At 35.9% G+C, this 22,140-nt stretch overlaps 1 protein-coding gene and 1 long non-coding RNA gene across 2 annotated transcripts in view; one reads left to right on the forward strand and one right to left on the reverse strand.

Moving 5' to 3' along the window:
* Window positions 1-238: 238 nt before the first annotated feature.
* Window positions 239-22,140, forward strand: part of LOC145504628 (uncharacterized) — a 31,308-nt gene continuing 9,406 nt past the window's right edge. The window contains exon 1 of the long non-coding RNA XR_014052341.1: window positions 239-317. This is a non-coding gene — a long non-coding RNA (uncharacterized LOC145504628). The remainder of the gene's footprint in view (window positions 318-22,140) is intronic.
* On the reverse strand, window positions 11,127-14,821 carry OR10K1 (olfactory receptor family 10 subfamily K member 1). Its single transcript, XM_081490218.1, has one exon. The coding sequence runs from the start codon at window positions 14,205-14,207 to the stop codon at window positions 13,281-13,283; it is 927 nt and encodes a 308-aa protein (XP_081346344.1). The 5' UTR covers window positions 14,208-14,821; the 3' UTR covers window positions 11,127-13,280.

Below are 22,140 nucleotides of genomic sequence, written 5' to 3' on the forward strand. Positions count from 1 at the left end.
CATGTTGCACATTTATTCCCTCTGCCAGTGAGTCCATATACTTTGGGCTAGAAATGGGAAAATATTGTACTAGATACTCAAAGATGTCTCTCTTAAGGACTCATGTGACCCAATCTTGTACAAGTTACATCAGAGATGCTACAGGGATGGAAGAGGAGGAGGAAATTCCAAGGTATTAAATAAGAATTTGATGACTAGAATTTAGTGACTTCACTGTCCTTCTGTTATGTCATAGATTAGGATCATGGCTACAAGACTTTCAGGAAATCCTTTAGTGAAAAAATTCATTGGCAGTCTATACTTTTTCACTGAATCTGGTAGGCCAAGTGACTACTTATATCAATAGATTATAGCAAACGTGATGGCATAGTGGTTTACAAACTTTGATCTTTAGAGTCTGCCAGTTTCTACTACTAACTCTTGGAACATCAACTTTTGTTCCCTATACAGCACTTTTTAAATTGAAACATAGTTGATATTAGGTTAGTTTCAAGTATACAACACAGTGATTCAATTTTGTCATGGATTATACTCCCTTTATGATTATTGTAAAATATTGGCTATATTCCTTCTGTTTACAATATATACTGGTGGCTTAGATGGTAAAGAATCTGCCCACAATTCAGGAGACCTGGGTTTGATTCCTGGGTCAGGAAGATCTCCTGGAGAAGGATGCCAACTCACTCTAGTATTCTTGCCTGGATAATTTCATGGACAGAGGAGCCTAGCAGGCTGCAGTCCATGGGGTCGCAGAGTTGGACACAACTGAGCAACTAACACACACACAACATATATATATATATATATATATATATATATATATATGCAGTTTATTTGTTTTATACATAGTAAATTGTATCTCTTAATCTTCTATCTCCATCTTTCCCATTCCACCTTCCTTCCCCCATTGGTATCTACTGTATTGTTCACTATATCTGTGAATTCTTTTTTTTTGAAATCTGCATATAAATATGTAATATTTGTCTTTGTCTAATTTCATTAAGTATAATGCCTTCCAAGTTCTTTCAAATTATTGCAAATGGCAAAATTTCATTCTTTTCATGACTAGCATTCCATTGTATATGTGTGTGTATATATGTGTATATATTCACTTGGTAACAGTGAATCTCTAGAGAGAGAGAGACAGAGAGAGCGAGATTCTGTACCTTGGCTATTATAAATAAAGTTACTATGAACATCAGGATGCATGTATCTTTTTTAATTACTGCTTTCATTTACTTTAGATATATGTAGAGTGGAATTGCTAGATCATGTGGTAGTTCTATTTTAAGTTTTTTTTGATGAAACCCAATAGTGGTTTCCATAGTGGCTGTACCAGTTTAGATTCTCATAAACAGTGTGCTATGTTTCTCTTTTTCCCTTATACTTGCCAACATTTGTTATTCATAGACATTTTGATGATAGTAATTCTGACATTGTAGTTTTGATTTGCATTTCTCTATTAGTGATATTGAGCATACTTTCATGTGTCTCTCATCTCTATGTCTTCTTTGGAAAGCTGTCTATTCATATCTTCTACTCATTTTTTAATTGTTTTTTATATTGAGTTGTATGAGCTGTTTATATATTTTGAATATTAACCCCTTACCAGTCACATAATTTGCATATATTTTCTCCTATTCAGCAGGGAAAACATTTTGTCAATGGTTTCCCTTTCTGTGCAAAATTTTTTATGTTTAATTGGGTCCATTTGCTTATTTTTGCTTTTGTTCCGTATGGGGTAGGAGACATCCAAAAAAAAAAAAAAGCTATGATTTCTGTCAAAGCATATTCTGCTTATATTTTTTTATTTTTATTAATTAGAGGATAATTGTTTTTCAATATTGTGTTGGCCTCTGCCACACATCAACATGAGTCAACCACAGGTATACATATGTTCTCTCCCTCCTGAAACTCCTTCTCCTTCATACCACATCCCACACCTCTAGCTTGTCATAAAGCACTGAGCTGAGCTCACCATGTCACACAGCAAATTCCCATTTGCTATCTATTTTGCAACTGGTAATGTATATGTTTCCATGGTGTTCTCTCAATTTGTCCCACCTTTTCCTTTCCCCACTGTGCCCACAAGTCTGTTTTCTATGTCTGCATCTCCATTACTGCCCTGCAAATAGGTTCATCAATACCATCTTTCTAGATTCTATACACATGTGTTAATATGCAATATTTGTCTTTCTCCTTCTGACTTCATTCTGTATAATAGGCTCAGATTCATCCACCTCATTAGGACTGATTTGAATGCATTTGTTTTATTGCTGGGTAATATTCCATTGTATATGTGTACTACAATTTCTGTATCCATTCATTTGTGATGGAGATCTAGGTTGCTTCCATGTCCTAGCTATTGTAAAAAGTGGTGCAAAAACATTGGTATACATGTGTCTCTTTCAACTATGGTTTTCTCAGGTTATATGCCCAGTAGTGGGACTGTTGAGTCATATGGTAGTTCTGTTTATTTAATTTATCTGCAGAGTACGTCATGCAAAATGTGGGACTAGATGAAGCACAAACTGGAGTCAAGATTGCCGAGAGAAATATCAACAATCTCAGATATGCAGATGATACATTAATAGCAGAAAGCAAAGAGAAACTAAAGAGCCTCCTGATGAGGGTGAAAGAGGAGAGTGAGAAAACTGGCTTAAAACTCAGCATTTAAAAAACCAAGATAGTAGCACCTGGTCCCATCACTTCATGACAAATGAGTGAGGAAGCAATAGAAACAGTGACAGATTTCATTTTTTTGGGTTTCAGAGTCACTACAGACAGTGACTGCAGCCATGGAATTAAGATGCTTGCTCCTTGAAAGAAAAGCTATGCAAACCTATACAGCATATTAAAAAACAGAGACATCACTTTGCTGACAAAAGTCCATATGGTTAAAGCTATGGCTTTTCCAGTAGTCATGTATGGACGTAAGAGCTGCATCATAAAGAAGGCTGAGTGCCAAAGAATTGATCCTTTCAAATTGTGCTGTTGGAGAAGACTCTTGAGAGCCCTTTAGACAGCAAGGAGATCAAACTAGTCAATCCTAAAAGAAATCAGTCCTGAATATTCATTGGAAGGACTAATGCTGAAGCTAAAGCTCCAATACTTTGGCCATCTGATGGGAAGAAGTGACTCATTGGAAAAGACCCTAATGCTGGGAAAGATTGAGAGCAAGAGGAGAAGAGGGCAAAGAGAATGAAATGGTTGGACAGCATCACTGACTCTATGGGCATGAGTTTGAGCAAACTCAGGGAGATAGTGAAGGACAGGGAAGCCTGGCGTGCTGCAGTTCATAGGGTCACAAAGAGTCAGACATGATTTAGTGACAGAACAACAATATATGGTAGCTCTATTCCTAGTTTTTTGAAGACTCTCCATACTGTTCTCCGTAGTGACTATATCAATTTACATTCCTATCAACAGTGCAAGAGGGTTTGCTTTTCTCTATACCCTCTCCAGCATTTGTTGTTTGTAGCTTTTTAAAATGATGGCCATTCTGACCAATGTGAAGTGATACTTCATTGTAGTTTTGATTTGCATTTCTCTAATAATGAGCAATGTTGAGCATCTTCTTATGTGTTTGTTGGCCATCTGTATGTCTTCTTTGGAGAAATGTCTTGTTTAGGTCTTCCAACCATTTCTCAATTGGGTTGTTTGTTTTTCAACCCAATTAATGAGCTCAAGTAGCTCATTGAGAGGCATGAGTTAATTGAATATTTTGGAGATTAATCCTGTCAGTTGTTTAGTTTGCAATTATTTTCTCCCATTCTGAGAGTTGTCTTTTAATCTTGTTTATTGTTTCCTTTGCTTTGCAAAAGCTTTTAAGTTTGCTTAAGTCTCATTTGTTTACTTTTGTTTTTATTTCCATTACTCTAGAGGGTGAGCCAAAGAGGATCTTGCTGTGATGTACTGCCTATGTTTTCCTCTAAGAGCTCTATAGTCTCTGGCCTTACATTTAAAGCTTTAATCCATTTTGAGTTTATTTTTATGTATGGTGTCGGAAAGTGTTCTGGTTTCATTGTTTTACATTTTTCCTTTTGTTCCCTATGGAACAGAAGGAGGTAGGAGACAGATTAAAAAAAAAAAATTGCTCTGATTTCTGTCAAAACATGCCCTGATTTTTTTTTTCTAGAAGTTCTATAGCTTCCAGTCTTACGTTTAGGTTTTTAATCAATTTTGAATTTATTTTTATATGGTGTAAGAAAATGTTCTAATCTTTTCCTTTAACATGTAGCTAGTTTTCCACTTTTCTCAAAACTATTAATTGAAGAGACTGTCTTTTCTCCAGTGCATATTCTTGCTTTGTTTGTTATAGATTAACTGATCATAGGTATATGGGTATATTTCAAAACAGCACATAGTGTTTTAATGACTATAACTTTGTAATACGATCTAAAGTCAGGAGTGTGATACCTCCAGCTTTGTTCTTTCATCTCAAAATTGCTTTGGCTATTGAGGGTCTTTCATGGGTCTACATAAATTTTAGGATTATTTGTTCTACTTCTGTGAAAATATTTTGGTAAGAGTTGTACTGACTCTGTATATTGCTTTCAGTAGTAAGGACATTTTAACAATATTAATTCTTCTAATCTATAAACACAGGATATATTTTCATTTTTTGTATCATCTTCAATTCCCTTCATTGTTTTACAGTATTCAGAGTACAGGTCTTTCACATCTTGGTTAAATTTATTTCTAGGTATTTTATTCTTTTTGATGTGATTTTAAATGGAATTGTTTTATTGATTTTCCCTTCTGACAGTTCATGATTGATGTATATAAAAACAACAGATTTCAGTGAATTAATCTTGTAACCTGCACCTTTACTAAACTTATTTATTAGGTCTAATATTTTTGTGGAGACTTTAGCATTTCTTATATTTAGTATCATGTCAACTGCAAATAGTGACAATTTACCTCTTATCTTCTAATTTGAAGGACTTTTATTTCTTGTTGTTTGCTGTGGCTACAACTTTCAACATCATTTTAAATAGAAGTGTTAAGTATGGATATCCTTGTCTTCCTCCTGACTTTAGAGTAAAAGCCTTCAGCTTTTCACCACTGAGTATCATGTTAGCTGTGGGTTTGTTATAAATGGGTTTTATTATGTTAAGATATACTCTCTCTATACCAATGCTGATGAGATTTTTTATCATGAATAAATATTAAATTTTTTCCAACCCTTTTTCTGCATCTACTGAGATCATGATGTGATTTTTGTTCTTTAGTTTTGTTAACATGTTGTATAACATTGATGAATTTGCAGATATTGAACCATCCTTGTATCTCTGGAATAAATCCCACTTGATCATGGTGTTCGAGTCAGTTTATATATGTTTGAATTAGGTTTACTAAATTTTGTTGGGGATTTTTTCTCTACATTCATCAGAGATATTGGCCTATAATTTTCTTTATTTCTGGTTTGGGTATCAGGATAATGGGTGGTATTGAACAATGTATAAAATTGGGAGTATTTCCACCTCTTCAATTTGGGGGAATAATTTGATAATAAACATTAGTTCTTCTTTATGTGTTTGATAGAATTTGCCCTGTGAATTTATCCTGTCCTGGACTTCTGCTTGCTGGGAGGTTTTGTTTCTTTTAAAATTATAAATTTAATTTTATTTCAAATGGTAAGTTTGTTTAGACTGTGTATTTCTTTCTGAGTCAGTATTAAGAAATGTGTATTTCTAGAAATTCATCCAGCTCTTCTACGTTAGCATATTTGATGGCATATAATTGTTTGTAGTAGTCTCATGATTTATTTTTCATATCTCTGAGTTATTGGTTGCTATTTCTTTTATTCCATCTTTGATTTTGTTTATTTTGATCTTATCTCTCTTTAGTTATTGAGCTTGGCATATGAATTTTTGTAATCTTTTCAAAAAAACAGGTTTTTGTTTCATTTATCTTTTTTATTGTTTGTTGGTCTCTAATTTATTTTGTCGCTTCTCTTTATTTTCCCTCATTCTACTGACTAACTATGGCTTTGCTTGTTCTTCTTTTTCAAATTCCTATAAATGGTATGTTACACAGTTTATTTGATATTTATATTCTTTCTTGAGGTAGGCATATATAACTATAAACTTTCCTCTTAAAATTGCTTTTGTTGCATCTCTTAGATTTTGGAAGGTATGCTTTATTTTCCTTTGCCTTGAGATATTTCTCATTTCTTTTTTTTTTTTTCTTCTTTTTTTAAGTTTTTTTATTTTTATTTTTTTAATAAATTTATTTATTTTAGTTGGGAGCTAATTACTTTACAATATTGTAGTGGTTTTTGCCATACATTGACATGAATCCAGCCATAGGTTTACATGTGTTCCCCATCCTGAACCCCCCTCCCACCTTCCTCCCCATCCCTCTGGGTCATCCCATTGCCCCAGCCCTGAGCGTTTGTCTCTTGCATTGAACCTGGAATGGTGTTCTGTTTCACATATGATAATATACATGTTTCAATGCTATTCTCTCAGAATGTCCCACCCTCACCTTCTCCCTCAGAGTCCATAAGATTGTTCTATGCATCTGTGTCTCTTGTTCTGTCTCGCATATAGGGTTATCGTTACCATCTTTCTAAATTCCATATATATGGATTAGTATACTGTGTTGGTGTTTTTCTTTCTGGCTTACTTCACTCTGTATAATGGGCTCCAGTTTCATCCATCTCAATAGAACTGATTCAAATGTATTCTTTTTAATGGCTGAGTAATATTCCATTGTGTATATGTACCACAGCTTCCTTATCCATTCGTCTGCTGATGGACATCTAGGTTGCTTCCATGTCTTGGCTATTGTAAAAAGTGCTGCGATGAACACTGGGGTAAACGCATCTCTTTCAATTCTTATTTGAAGAAAAAATAAATTTTTCATCGACCTATTGGTTTTTCAGTAATATGTTATTTTGTCTCTGTATGTTTTTGTTTTCTCATTTTTCTTATCATAATTTATTTCTAATATCATACTGTTATGACAAGAAAAAAGATGCCTGGTATAATTTCTGTTCCCTTAAATTTGTTAAGACTTGTTTTGTGGTAGTATTTTATCTATCCTGGGGAATGTTCCCTGTGCACTTGGAGGGAAATATATACCTATTCTGATGTTTTTGGATAGAACAACCTGTATCAGTTCAGTTCAGCTCAGTCGCTCAGTAGTGTCTGACACTTTGGGACCCCATGACCGCAGCACGCCAGGCATCTCTGTCCATCACCAACTCCCGGAGTCCACCCAAACCCATGTCCATCGAGTCAATGATGCCATCCAACCATCTCATCCTCTGTCATCCCCTTCTCCTCCTGCCCCCAATCCTTCCCAGCATCAGGGTCTTTTCCAATGAGTCAGCTCTTCGCATCAAGTGGTCAAGGTATTGGAGTTTCAACTTCAACATCAGTCCCTCAAATGAACACCCAGGACTGATCTCCTTTAGGATGGACTGGTTGGATCTCCTTGCAGTCCAAGGGACTCTCAAGAGTCATCTTCAACACCACAGTTCAAAAGCATCAATTCTTCGGCGCTCAGCTTTCTTTATAGTCCAATTCTCACATCCATACATGATCACTGGAAAAACCATAGCCTTGACTATATGGACCTTTGTTGGCAAAGTAACGTCTCTGATTTTTAATATGTTGTCTAAGTTGGTCATAACTTTCCTTCCAAGGAGTAAGCATATTTTAATTTCATGGCTGCAGTCACCATCCGCCGTGATTTTGGAGCCCAGAAAAATAAAGTCTGACACTGTTTCCACTGTTTCCCCATCTATCTGCCATGAAGTGATGGGACCAGATGCCATGATCTTAGTTTTCTGAATGTTGAGCTTTAAGCCAACTTTTTCACTCTCCTCTTTCACTTTCATCAAGAGGCTCTTTAGTTCTTCTTCACTTTCTGCCATAAGGGTGGTGTCATCTGCATATCTGAGGTTATTGATATTTCTCCTAGCAATCTTGATTCCAGCTTGTGTTTCTTCCAGCTCAGCGTTTCTCGTGATGTACTCTGCATATAAGTTAAATCAGCAGGGTGACAATATACAGCCTTGACGTACTCCTTTTCCTATTTGGAACCAGTCTGTTGTTCCATGTCCAGTTCTAACTGTTGCTTCCTGACCTGCATATAGATTTCTCAAGAGGCAGGTCAGATGGTCTGGTATTCCCATCTCTTTCAGAATTTTCCACAGTTTATTATGATCCACACAGTCAAAGGCTTTGGCATAGTCAATAAAGCAGAAATAGATGCTTTTCTGGAACTCTCTTGCTTTTTCAATGATCCATCAGATGTTGGCAATTTGATCTCTGGTTTCTCTGCCTTTTCTAAAACCAGCTTGAACATATGGAAGTTCACGGTGCATGTATTGCTGAAGCCTGGCTTGGAGAATTTTGAGCATTACTTTATTAGCATGTGCGATGAGTGCAATTGTGTGGTAGTTTCAGCATTCTTTGGCATTGCCTTTCTTTGGGTTTGGAATGAAAACTGATCTTTTCCAGTCCTGTGGCCACTGCTGAGTTTTCCAAATTTGCTAGAATATTGAGTGCAACACTTTCACAGCATTATCTTTCAGAATTTGAAATAGCTCAACTGGAACACCATCACATCCACTAGCTTTGTTCGTAGTGTTGCTTCCTAAGGCCCACTTGACTTCACATTCCAGGATGTCTGGCTCTAGGTGAGTGATCACACCATCGTGATTATCTGGGTCGTGAAGATGTTTTTTGTACAGTTCTTCTGTGTATTCTTGCCACCTCTTCTTAATATCTTCTGCTTCTGTTAGGTCCCTACCATTTCTGTCCTTTTTTGAGCCCATCTTTGCATGAAATATTCCCTTGGTATCTCTAGTTTTCTTGAAGAAATCTCCAGTCTTTCCCATTCTATTGTTTTATATATATATATTCTGATCCTGGTGGGCTATGGTCCATGGGGTTGCAAGGAGTTGGACATGACTGAATGACTAACATATTAATTATCTATTTTATGTATGGTGGTGTATATATGTCAATGCTACTTTCTCAGTTCATCCCACCCTCTTCTTGCCCCTCTGTGCCCAAGTCTATTCTCTTTGTCTGTGTATCCATTCCTTTCCTACAAATAGGTTTATCAATACCATTTTTTAAGGTTTCATATATATATATGTGTGTGTGTGTGTGTGTTAATATACTATATTTTTTTTCTTTTACTTACTTCACTCTGTGTAACAGACTTTAGGTTTATCAACTTCACTACCAATGACTGAAATTCACTCCTTTTCATGGCTAATATTCTGTTGTATAAATGTACCACAACTTTGCCATCTCTTCATCTGTCAATGGACATCTAGGTTGCTTCCATGTCCTAGCTATTGTAAACAGTGCTGTGATGAACATTGGGGTAGTTGTGTCTTTTTCAATTATGGTTTCTCAGGATATATGCCCATTAGTGGGCTTGCTAGGTCATACAATAGTAGCTTTAATCTTAGTTTTTTAAAGAATCTCCATATTGTTCTCCATAGTGGCTCTATAACTAGACATTCCCATGAACAATGCAAGAGGGTTCCCTTTTCCCCAGATCTTCTCCAAAAATTGTTGTTTGCAGATTTTTTGATGATGGCCATCCCTGGTGGGGAAGATCCCCTGGAGGAGGGAATGGCAACCCACTCCAGTATTCTTGTCTGGAGAATCCCATGGACAGAGAACCCCAGTGAGCTATAGTCTACAGGGTTACAAAGAGTCAGACACACCTGAACTGACTTAGCATGGCACATCCTGATTGGTATAGGTAATACCTCATTGTAGTTTTGATTTACAATTCTCTAATAATTAGTGTTGTTGAGCATCTTTACATGTGTTTTTTTGGCCATCTGTATGTCCTCTTGGAGACATATGCATTTAGGTCTTCTGCCCATTTTTTGATTAGGTTATTTTTTTTTCTGATATTGAGCTGCATGAGCTACTTATATATTTTGGAGATTAATCCTTTGTAAGTTTCTTTGTTTGCACTTATTTTCTCCCCTTCTGAGGGTTGTCTTTTTACCTTGTGTATAGTTCCCTTTGCTGTACAAAAGCTTTGAATTTTAATTAGGCCCCATTTGTTCATTTTTATTTCCATTACTCCTGGAGTTGGGTCAAAGAGGATCTTGCTGAGATTTATGTCAAAAAGTGTACTGTCCATGTTTTCCTCTAAGACCTTTATAGTTTCTGGCCTTACATTTAGGTCTTTAATCCGTTTTGAGTTTATTTTTGTGTATAGTGTTAGAAAGTGTTCTAATTTCATTCTTTCACACTTAGCAGTCCATTTTTCTCAGCACCACTTATTGAAGAGACTCTTCATTGTAAACTGTTGCCTCCTTTGTTAAAGATAAGTTTCTCATAGGTGAAACTTATCTCATAGATAAATTTCTCATGGGTTTATCTCTGGGCTTTCTACTACTCTGCCATCTTGATCTCCTTCTCTAGGCAACATGTTTTGAGCACGCCCAGGCAGACTTATAAAATCCTTGTGATAAGAAACCAAGACTGAACAGCCCCAGAATTCCACACAATCAGCATTTAATAGGAACTAACCAGCCACATAGGTGAGCAATCTTGTAAATGACCTTTCAGCCATAGTTGGGCCAACCAAGGTGACCTCACAAAGAGTAGATACAAGTTGTCATAAGAAGGCCTACCAAAATTGTGGATTTATGTATAAAAAAGTAGCTGTTGTTATCTTAGCTAAACTTCTGGCTAGTTTGCTAAATGGTAATAAATAACTAAAACAGAATTTGGTATCTAAAGTCAAGGTAATATTATAACTTAAACTTAAAAATATGGCATTGAGTTTGCAGTTGATGGTAGGAAAATCTGTAATTGCTTTAGGTATCTTATCACTGAAAGGTGTAAGAACCTTGAGGCAACCGATGGCAAGCAGTTGAAGGACAGAACGGAGGTGGTTATTTTTTATTTTATTTTTTTAATTAGTTGATTTTCTATTTTTTAACTTTAAACATTGTATTTGTTTTGCCATACATTGACATGAATCTACCATGGGTGTACATGTTTTCCCCTTCCAGGACCCCCCTTCCACCTCCCTCCCCATCCCATCCCTCCAGGTTAAAAAAAAAAAAAAAAAAAAAAAGGAGGCTGTTATATAGTTTGGGACAAAACAGGCTTCCTAGATGGCTCAGTGATAAATGCCAAGCAGGAGACACAGATTTGATCTGTAGGTCATGAAGATCCCCTGGAGAGTAAATGGCAACCTACTCCATCCAGTATTCTTTCCTGGGAAATCCCATGGACAGAAGATCTTGGAAGGCTCAGTCCATGGGGTTGCAAAGAGTCAGAAACAACAGTCAAACAAAAAAGGAGGGGGGGGGGGGCATTTATGTGCTTTCTTGGAAAGTTTGCACTGCTATAGCTTGGAATAAAGAAAAAAAATTTAGTAAACTCATGAGAAATTTCTAAGAAGGTTAAAGAAATTGCCAGGCTTGAAAATAAAAACTTTTCCTCATACTATCCCTAATCTCTCCAGCAAAGATTCTGAAAATAAGAAATGGCTTCAAGGGAAAGATCAAATTCAAGGTACTTCAGGAAACTATTGCCTCAGAGTAAAGACCTCAAGACTGTCACTGTAAGACTGTAAGATTTTCTGTTAGAGTTGAGAAATACTTAAGTCTATGCCCAGTAAGTTTTGACTTTTAATCCCATATTATCTGAAATAGAAATTTGTGATAATCCCCTTTTTCACAGGAATTAAAATGTATGGTTTATTCTTTGAGTGATGTTATTTGCATTAAGAATGGATTTATGCTTATGCCTTCATGTTACCTTACTCCATCGCTTTGTGAACAAAGGCATAATTTGCTGTAATGACCAAAAAAAGGTGGTTAAGGAGACTATTGAACAGGGCTATTCAAGCTATTGAACAGGACTAAGCAAAATCACTCCCATGAAAATAAAATAGAATTCTGGGATCTTACTGGCTTAGATTTTCCACCCTTCTGCTGAAGGAAAAAATCCTTTATATTTCATCTCAGAATCATTTCAATGGAAGAATATTGAAGAAAACCAAACAGTGTTGACAATGTTGTATTTATATAAAATCTGTGGCCTTCTGGAAATTCAGATTCTGTCTACACTGTTCCTCATATAATGCTTGGAACCAAAGGGATGTTTGTGTTATTAATAGCTTTACCTATTCTACCATCTTTTGCTGCCATACTTGCTTAGCTACCTTCATGTCCCATCTTGGTGAATGTCAGTTCATCCACACAGGCAGCCATGCACCTAAAGGTGGTTCCATCACTCCTTTTCATTATCATTCCAGAGAAGCAGCAGCACATGAGAAACCATGACAGAACACAGAATAGTGTCACGTTGAGGACCAGTAAATAGTACACTAGCTTCAAAGTTGATGATGAGGCACATCTGAGAAATGGATAATAATAATGTTAGAAATAATAATGCCACAGAAGTAGGCATGGATTAGGTGATAAGTCCTTGCTAATAGGGGATTCTTGACATCATCCTCTATGGAAAATGGAGTCACTGAAGGAATTTTCCATGGATTTTCTCATCATTAGAAAACTCATGCTCTTCACCCTATTAATATTAACTCAACTCCTTTGTTTAGAGATACTTCAGATACTTGAGATACTTCAGCAGTTATTCAGTGTTAGTAGCTGCCTTGAAGAGAATAAATAGGTATAGCATTCAGGGTATAAATTTGGGGGCTATGATAGGATAATATTAAAATAGCATAAACATACATAGGAAGGAAACTCCATAATAAGGTTCCAATCTCAAACAAGGAAAGGAAGAACAACCCCAAGTAAAGGCAAAGCCATTTCAATATGTAGATTGAGCTGGGAGTGGAAGAATCAGGAAACAAAAAGGGGCACTAAAGTTTGTTGTAGAATGAAAGGGACCAAGGCTACCTGTTGTCTTCAGGAAAGGGAGAACTGGTAACAGGAGGGGTAAGAATAGATAGTTATCTTTTCTTCTGTTCTTTGAACTAGATAGCTTGGGTGCATCTTTCTTCTAATTAACTGATATATTTGTTTTTGAATGATTAATCTTTACAGAAGTGAAATAAAATGAAATTAATTCTAGAAATGAATTATATTTTCATGTCTACATGGCCTTCTTAGAATATTACTCATGGCAGAAAGACAGAATATCTTAACTTCTTTGAGTCCCATTCTTTTCATATGAAAAATGTCTTTTCAGCATGTTCTACATTGAAATAAAAAAATATTTGAAAGCACATTTTACTTGGCACATAAAAGGCGTACAATTAACAGAACAGTTAAAAGAACTAGCTCTTTAATTAACAGGATATCAAGTCTGGACCATTGCTCTTCGAAGAGCTGATTTGAATTCCTTATTTCTCAGGCTGTAAATCATTGGGTTGAACAATGGTGTGAGGATGGTATAAGACACAGATATTAGGGTGTCTTGACTTGAAGAGTAATTGGATTTGGGTCTTAAGTAGATGAAAGAGGCACAACCATAATGAACAGTTACCACGATGAGATGGGAGGCACAGGTAGAGAAGGCCTTGTATCTTCCAACAGAGGATGGGATTTTTAGAATGGAAGAGATGATGAGGATGTAGGATACCAGAATAAGTAACAAAGGAATAATCAAGGCAAATACACCAAGCATGAATATGACCAACTGACTGAGATGAGAGTGGTGAGATGCCAGCTTGAGGACAGGAGAGATATCACAGAAGAAGTGATGGAGCTGGTTGGAGGAGTGGAATGGCAGGTGAAATACTAGTGAGGTGGTAACCAGTGACACAGTGAAGCCACAGGCACAGGCAGCAGCCACAAGGCCCACACACACCCCATGCCCCATGAGCACTGTGTACCGCAGAGGGTTACAGATGGCCACGTAGCGGTCATAACCCATGGCTGCCAGCAGGAAGGAGTGAGAGCAACCTAGAAAGAGGAAGGAAAGCATCTGGATGGCACAGCCCAGAAAGGAGATGGCCTTCTTCTGGGCCAGCAGGTCAACCAGCATCTTCGGTACAATGACGAAGGTGTAACAAGTCTCAAAACAGGAGAGTACAGCAAGGAAGAAGTACATGGGGGTATGGAGGGCTCTGTCCAGCACAATGGTGGAGATGATGATGGCATTGGTGCCCAGCGTGAACAGGTAGACCAGCAGGAAGACAGCAAAGAGCAGCCGCTGCAGCCTAGTCAGAGAGGAGAAGCCGAGGAAGACAAATTCTCTCACCAAGGTCTCATTGACCCACTCCATGGTCACTGCACTACAGGAGAGCCAGTGCCAGAGGCCAGAATTCAGAGCTTGGAGAAGTGCATGGGGAACTCAGCACAAAGTCTGAGGGTGGCAGGCATCTCCAGATGTTTGATGGAACTCATTGATTCCCTCCAAAAAATACCTGCCAAAATAAGAATTAAGGCTAAATGTAGGACAGAGTAACCAACAACCAATTAACAGACTTTTTGCCAAGACCGAGAACATGTTATCTCTCTAGCTAAGGATTAAGGAATTATATGAAATTATTTTTCCCTTGTACTTTACTTATGAATTACTGTGTTTTTCTTGCTCACTACAAGCCAAAGGAAAGTAGCTCTCCAAAAGTGAAAAACATCTTAAACTTCAGCTATCTGAGCTTGATCAGAAAGTAAAATAAAGAATGAGGTGTTTAGACACAGTATGTGAACTTTAGATAACCAACCACAAAATGGGAAGGAACAAGAAGAATTAGATGATCTCTGAGCTAAAGTGTGGGGGGATTTGTGTCATTGACAGCTTGTTATAAGATATGTGGTAAGACTATCATAAACCTTATGTCAGTTACTCATTATGACAATCTTATGTCAATAGACAAAACAATATGAAAAAGAAACAAAAAAGTTTTCAGACCAATTAGGAACATTGTCAGAAGTTCCACAAACTAGAGCACTGAGCCAAGAGTGGAACAGAAGATAACATTAATTTAAAGAAAAGTTTCTCCTTTTTTTAGGAAAAGAATCATCAGACTGTTAAAAAGAATCTCATGTACTTTGTGGCATTTTAAACACACTTCATTTTCCCCATTCTGAGATGCTTCAGAAAAAAAGAGCTTTGCAAAAATGTCGTACAGAGTGACAGAGAATGAGACAATTGGAGAGTTTTCCAGGATTACAACTCCTAATAAAATCACAAGTTTTATATATTTTTCATATTGTTATGACAATAAAATTCCTTTTTAATATTCTGCTACTACATCCAGTTTGCAAACTGCTTTTTAAAAGTCATTTTTAGGCTTATATCAGCTAATTTTATCATGGGTGTATTTCCCACCTGTCAAAGCCTAAGAAGCAAATAAAATGCTTTTTGGGTACAAAATCATTTAGCATTTACTGGTTGTAACCAGCCTTCATTTATACACTTTTCAGTATATTTAAACTTTTACATCATTTTGTGTTGAGGAATTACTTGCATCTACTACCAGAAATTTTTGTTTCTACATATTTTATGGCAATAGCAAATCTTTACTTTCTAGACTTTAAGTTAGGTAATCAGAAATTTCTGAAAAGATATGTTTTTTTCTTTCTTAATTACTATAAATTGATCATAAACTTAGTAGATGTAATTACTTAAAGTTAATATTAAGATGCACACGCTGATTTTAAAGTCCTTTAACACAAATAACAGGGACTTTTTTTTTATTCTGTAATTGTAGAGGTATTTTTATTACATATAAATATAAATGTAAATATCATGTCTGTTGCCATTATATACATATATATGTATATGTATACTTAAATATATAACATATATATATATATATGTGTGTGTGTGTGTGTGTGTGTGTTTTCTACATGAAGAAATTGCAAACCAGTGGGGCAGTTTCTCTGTATGATATCTCTATCTGGAAAAAGGGATTTCTCTCTCTTTTGAAACACTGAGGGAAATCTAAATTTATGATCATTGCTTATCCTTTTCTTATCATTATCCCAAGATTTTTCTGGATCTACTGTCAACTACTCCGTATCTAATTCTCACTCTATTCTCATTCCACTGAGTATAAATTGTAGAGTAGACCACAGAAGTTAGAATTATCTGATACTGAAGGAGCACCTGTATCTATCCAATACCAAAAAAAATAAAAAACTGTATCATTTATCACTCAGACTCATAAGGGCAGCTGATTTCAATTAGGTGACATTTTTTATACTATTAATATAACCCCACAGTCTAAATGAGTTATGTGATTGATATGTTTGCCTTTTTCATGATGTACGGAGACCCACTGGCAAAGTATATCCAAGAAGGCAGACCCCTCTGCCCAAGAAAACATCAAAGACCACCAGAGTGTGTTATATCAGTACTAGGGATAGAAAGACATAAGAGTAGAAGATTAAAAAGATCTTCTAGCTGAAAACTCACAGGCTGTAAAATTAAGGTTAAAGATGCCTCAATTGGAGAAGATCTATATTTCAGGTATAGCTTTGTGTGACTCTGTCAAAGTACTTAACATGTATATTCAGTTTCTTTATTTTTTAAAATTAAATGTAACCAGGCAATAAAATAACTGTAATAAACAGAAAGTACTTAACCAGAGGCTCTTAAAATAATATCCTGTAGAAGAAGTTTTGACTTAAGCTAAGAGTTTATTACTGACCCTCAAGAGACATTTCAACTGAGAAAGTCTGAAATGCTCTAGTTAGATGAGCCCTAAACTCCCTTTATGATATTTTAGAACCTAGGGATGGAATTCAGGTTATGATCCTTAGAGATGACATTTCTGCACTTATTTTTGTAACTCTTTAGATACTTCAAGGAATTTTATATAATTTAAAATTAAATACTGACCCAATAATCTAGGGTACTTGATACCTCAAAAAGGGGAAAAATTTTTATATTTTCAAATACTTAGGGAAAATATTAATCAGCCAAATAACTGAGAGAAATCATGTACACAGCCTCAGATATTAAAGAAGAGGAATTTTTGTATTCTTAGATACACATCAAATCCTGAATTGCTTTACTAAAATGGAGCTTAAGTATCAGGTTTCAATTATAGCTAAAAACATATCCATAAGTACACAGCAAATAGAGAAGTGCAGATTCAGTAAGTATGTGTTTCACTTAGTTCATGAGACAACTAGTTTAAAACAAAAGAAAAGAAAAGGAAAGCAAATCTAGCTGGGAGCAAAATTGACCCAGTCTGATCATTAAGGAAAAACTGGAGAACTATATGAACCAACTCCAGTCACTCTTAATACCTGGAGTTAAAAGCAGACTCTGGTTTTCCTTCTTAATCCTGTCACTTGCCAGAATTGCAGTGGGAGGCGGTGTTGACAATACTACCACTCACCAAGGTTTAGACTCCACAAAGCCCCAGACTAACTAGATCAATATTTCTCACTGCTCAGCAAATACCTACATTTCTCTCCTCCTTTCAACTCAGACAGAAGCAGCTATTCAGGATCTAGGCTCCCTTGACAAGTAGATACTAAGCCAAAGATCAGAACTTGAAAAAAAATCAGTAGAAGAGCGTGAATCTTCTTGAGACAGAAGCTCTCCTCTGTATCAACAGAGGTAGCCTCCCCTATTCATAAGCACTCTCAGCATTTCCAGGAAAAATCATTATCATTAGAAATTTGGTGATCAACATGGGGTGTGGTTATTAGAAGTATATGCTATGATTGTTGGACTCTTGAGACTTGATCTATTGCCTTGGAGACATTGTCCTGGGGTTTATTAGAAGTTAAGGTCATTATGGAAAAATAATGTCACAAGGTAGCTTTAGTTGAGACCTGGGGAGTAGGAGCCACAAGGTTAATTAGCCCACGTCTTCACTGGAAGTTGAGTCCATCTGTTAAGGATTCCGAAGGAGAAATCACCACAATTTAGACAGTAACTCAAAGACCAAGAGGAAATTTTTCATTGAATTTTAAGTCAGGAAACTAGTATGTTTGTCCAGTGATTCTCAGCTTTATTTATGAGTCAAAAGAGGGCATAATTGCAAATTTATCTTCTCAGGTCCTTGTTCATAGAAATTCTAAGTAGGAACATAGGAATGTTCTGCAAAAATCTAAATTTTTGACAAGTGTCTTGTTAAAATTTAGTTGAACATTATCATTAAATGTCTTGTTATTTTACAAATTTTTTACTAGAATAACTAGATATATATAGTTGTCAATTTCATCCAAGCTAATCCAAAATCAATATAATTCTAATCCAAACTCCAGCATAAATTGTGAAAGCAACCTAACAATACAAATTTATAAAGTTTACATGGAATAATAAGGCACTTTTGAAAAAGGACAAGTGATATAGAGGTTCACTTTTCCCAATAGTCAGATGCCTTAATGATAAAAAGAGCTTGCTTCTAGAATAGGAAGAGTTAAATATTACAAAGAGGCAGAAAGGAGATCTCTGAAATTGATCTATGTATATTTGGAGAATTTGTCTTTGACTAATTACCTCACAAATCAGTAAGACCATTGTGGTTAATAAATAATACTGAGAAACCTGGCTCTCTCTATGTACACATCACTTAGAAGTAGGTGTCATAATATAACATTAAATGGCTTACTGAAGGCTCAGGCAAAGCACCACCTGTGTGACAACACATGATGGGACCCCATAGGTGTACTCAAAGCAGTGTATACTCTGAGCTAGCAAAGAGTGTATTGTGCCTCTTCTCCAACAACAAGAATATGTTAAGTCTGGGAATCAATGTAATGGGGGGGGTTGAAATGGTTATTTTCATTATTACCTCTAATGACTTACATAATATTGGGCTTCATAGTTTAGAGATGTTACTTTTCCAAGGAGTGTTGCTTCTACCAGGAAAAACAAAAATAGAAGTTGAGACTTGCCCTTGGTTACTTGAGTCTACTTTGTTCTATTTACAAATCATCCCCAGGTGGAAAGGAGATTTTTACACTAGTTAGGATATCGACCTTACTTTTTATACTTACTACATAATTGATTTTATTTTTCTGAAAGTGTTTTGCTTAATATAAAAATTTAAGTGTAAATTATAGATTTGCAAGTTATATATAGACCATAAATGGATGGATTTTGTTCTGTGCTTTCTATTTAATTCCTTTGGTCTATGTGTTTGATTTTGCCAATGATATACCATTTTGAATACTGTAGCTCTGTAATAAATTTTTAAATCTTAAAGAGTGAGGCCTGAAGCTTTGTTCTTCTTCAAGATTGCTTTGGCTATTCAATGTCCTTGGTGGTTCTATATTTAATTTCAAGGTTTTTTTTTTTTCTACTTCTTTAAAAAATGTCAACAGGATTTTCATAGGAATTGAACTTAATTTATAGATCAATTCTTTCAGCCTATGAATGCTGCATGTCTTTCCATTTATCTGTTGGTTAGATGTCTTTTCTTTTATGTTCATTCATTTCCTTCTTCAATATTTTACAATTACCAGTGTACAAGTTTTTCACCTCTTTGGCTAAGTTAATTCCTAAATATTTTATTCTGTCTGTTGCTATTGTGAATGGGGTTATTTTCTTAATTTCCTTTTTGGATAATTTATTAACAGTGTATAGAAACATACCTGGTTTTATGTTGATTCTGTGTTTTGCTACTCTACTAAATTTGTTTATTAGTCTTAATACACATTTTCTGATTGAATTGTTAGAGTTTTCTATGTGTATGTTTGCATCATCTGCAAATAGAAATACTTTTACTTTTCTCATTCTGATTTTGTTGCCTTTTATTTCTTTTCCTTGTCTAATTATTCTGACTAGGACTTCTAGTACTATACTGAATAGGAGTGATGAAAGTGGGAATCTTTCCCACTGTACCCAATCTTAGATAACAAGCTTTAAATTTTCTTTCATTTATTATGATTTAGCTGTGGGCTTTTTATATACCAACTTTACTGTGTCAAAGTAAGTTCTGTAACCATTTGGAGCGAGTTTTAATCATGATTGGATTTTGAACTTTGTCAAATACTTTTTCTACATATGTTTATTTAATGATGCTTTTTATTTCATTAATGTTGTACAGCACATTGATTGATTTGTATATCTTCAACCACCCTTGTATCTTAAGAATAAAATATAATAAATGTAATGTTCTGTTGTATTTAGTTTCCCAGTATTTTGTTGAGGATTTTTCCATCTATGTTCTTTAGGGATGTTGGCTTGTAGTTTTTCTGTTGTCTTTATCTGGTATTGGTATCAGAATGATGTTAGCCTCATTATTTAAATTTGAAAGTGTCCCTGCCTCTTCTATTTTTTGGAAGTGTTTAATAAGGATGGATATCAATTCTTCTTTGCATGCTTGGTAAAATTAGCTCACAAAACCATCTGATCTTGGATTTTTCTTTATTGGGAGAGTTTGATTACTGATTAATATCTTTATCTGTTATCTATTTAAACTTTCTGTTTCTTCTTGATACAGTTTTGGTAGATTAATATTTCTATAAATTTATTCATTTCTTCTAAGTTACTCAATTTAGAGGAGAAGGAAATGGCAATCCACTCCAGTTTTCTTGCCTGGAGAATCCCATGGACAGATGAGCCTGGCAGGTTACGGTTCATGGGGTCGCAAAGAGTTGGACATGACTTAGCGGCTAACACACACACACACACACACACACACACACACAAACACACACACACCAGTTTAGAGGTACACAATTGGTGATAATATTCCTTTATTACCCTTTTAACATTCTGAGGCATACATTATAATGTCTCCTCTTTCATTTTGTTTTTTATTTGACTCTTTTCTTTTTTCCTACTTAATTTAGCTAAGACTTTGTCAATTTTATTTAATTTTTCTAAAAATAGCTTTTAGTTTTATCGATTCTTATGTCTTTTTCCTTAGTCTATATTTGATTGATTTCCTGTTTAAGTTCATTGTTTTACTCCTTTCATTAGCTTTGGGTTAACATGTCAATTAAGCAAATCAGTTTCTTTTTCCATAAAATGGCAGGATTGGATGAGATGAGCTTAAAATCACTTATTTATCTAATGTGCTTTGTATGAATCTTCTGTGCAAATCACAATACAAAGAATTAGAACAACTTACAGAAATAAACTTATTCAGATATCATTGACTTGGAATATTTTAATACTTATGTCATTGCTCCTCATGTCCCCTGCTTTCCCCTCCTTCCTTTATTAGTGTGCTTAACTTGTTACTAATTTTTTTCATATCAGTATCATTAGCTTTGTACAGAAATGCATTTGTGGTTTCCATGGAAGCACCTCACTTTTGTCATGTTCTTTCTGTTCTGGATGTAAGGTTGTCTGAGTTTGATTCCCAGTGCCTATTGGTGAGGTATAACCACAATATGACCACCAAGTCCATCCTTACAGGCTTCTCAAAGCTGGAACATCTGTAGATCCTTCTCTTCTTCTTTTCCTCCTGGTCTAACTGACCACTCTAATGGCCAATGCCACCATCATGATTGTCATTCCTTTGGATCAGGCTTTGCATACTCTTGTGTACTTCTTTTTCTTTGTCTTCCCCTGCTCTGAAACCTGTTGCATCTTGCTCATTGTACCAAAATGCTGACCAGCTGCTTTGCACAATACTGTTTCTTTCTCAGGATATAGTTACTTCCCTGCTCTATTTCTTTGTGGGCTTGACATGTACCAGCTGTTTTCTAAATGCTGTGATGGGCTATGATCACTATACCGCCATCTGCAACCCTCTCAACTACACACTCATTGTAAGCTGTGCCACCTGCATGTTGGCTTCAGCCTCAAGCTTCTGTGGTTTCCCGATCTCTGTGGTTGTCAACGCCTTGGTGTTTAGTGTACCTTTCTGTACCTCCAGTTGGATCAACCACTTCTTCTGTAGCATTTCCCCTGTCATAAAACTGGGCTGCACAGACAACAACCTGAAGGAGATGGTTATCTTCTTCCTCAGCATTCTGGTGTTGCTGGTTCCCTTCATGCCGATCTTCATCTCCTATGTGTTCATTGTTTCCACCATCCTCAAGATCTCTCTGTAAGGAGGTGTAAAGGCTTTACCACCTGTGCCTCCCACCTCACAGTGGTCATTGTCCACTATGGCTGTGCTTCATTCATCTATTGAGGTTCACATCCCTGTACTCCTCATACACCAGCTTGTGACAGTGACCTATACAGTCATCACCTCTCTACTCAAACAACTTGCCTACACATTGAGGAATACGGAAGTGAAAACTGCTCAGAAAAGGTTCTTACTAGTACTCATTTCCCAAAATGATAT

Source organism: Giraffa tippelskirchi, chromosome 5 (assembly GCF_054371585.1).
Source record: "Giraffa tippelskirchi isolate mGirTip1 chromosome 5, T2T-mGirTip1v1.2.pri, whole genome shotgun sequence".
Taxonomy (NCBI): Eukaryota; Metazoa; Chordata; class Mammalia; order Artiodactyla; family Giraffidae; genus Giraffa; species Giraffa tippelskirchi.

Bases quoted from the DNA above. Each gene is read 5' to 3' on its own strand.
- OR10K1 (XM_081490218.1), bottom strand. From the start codon at position 14,207: ATGGAGTGGGTCAATGAGACCTTGGTGAGAGAATTTGTCTTCCTCGGC.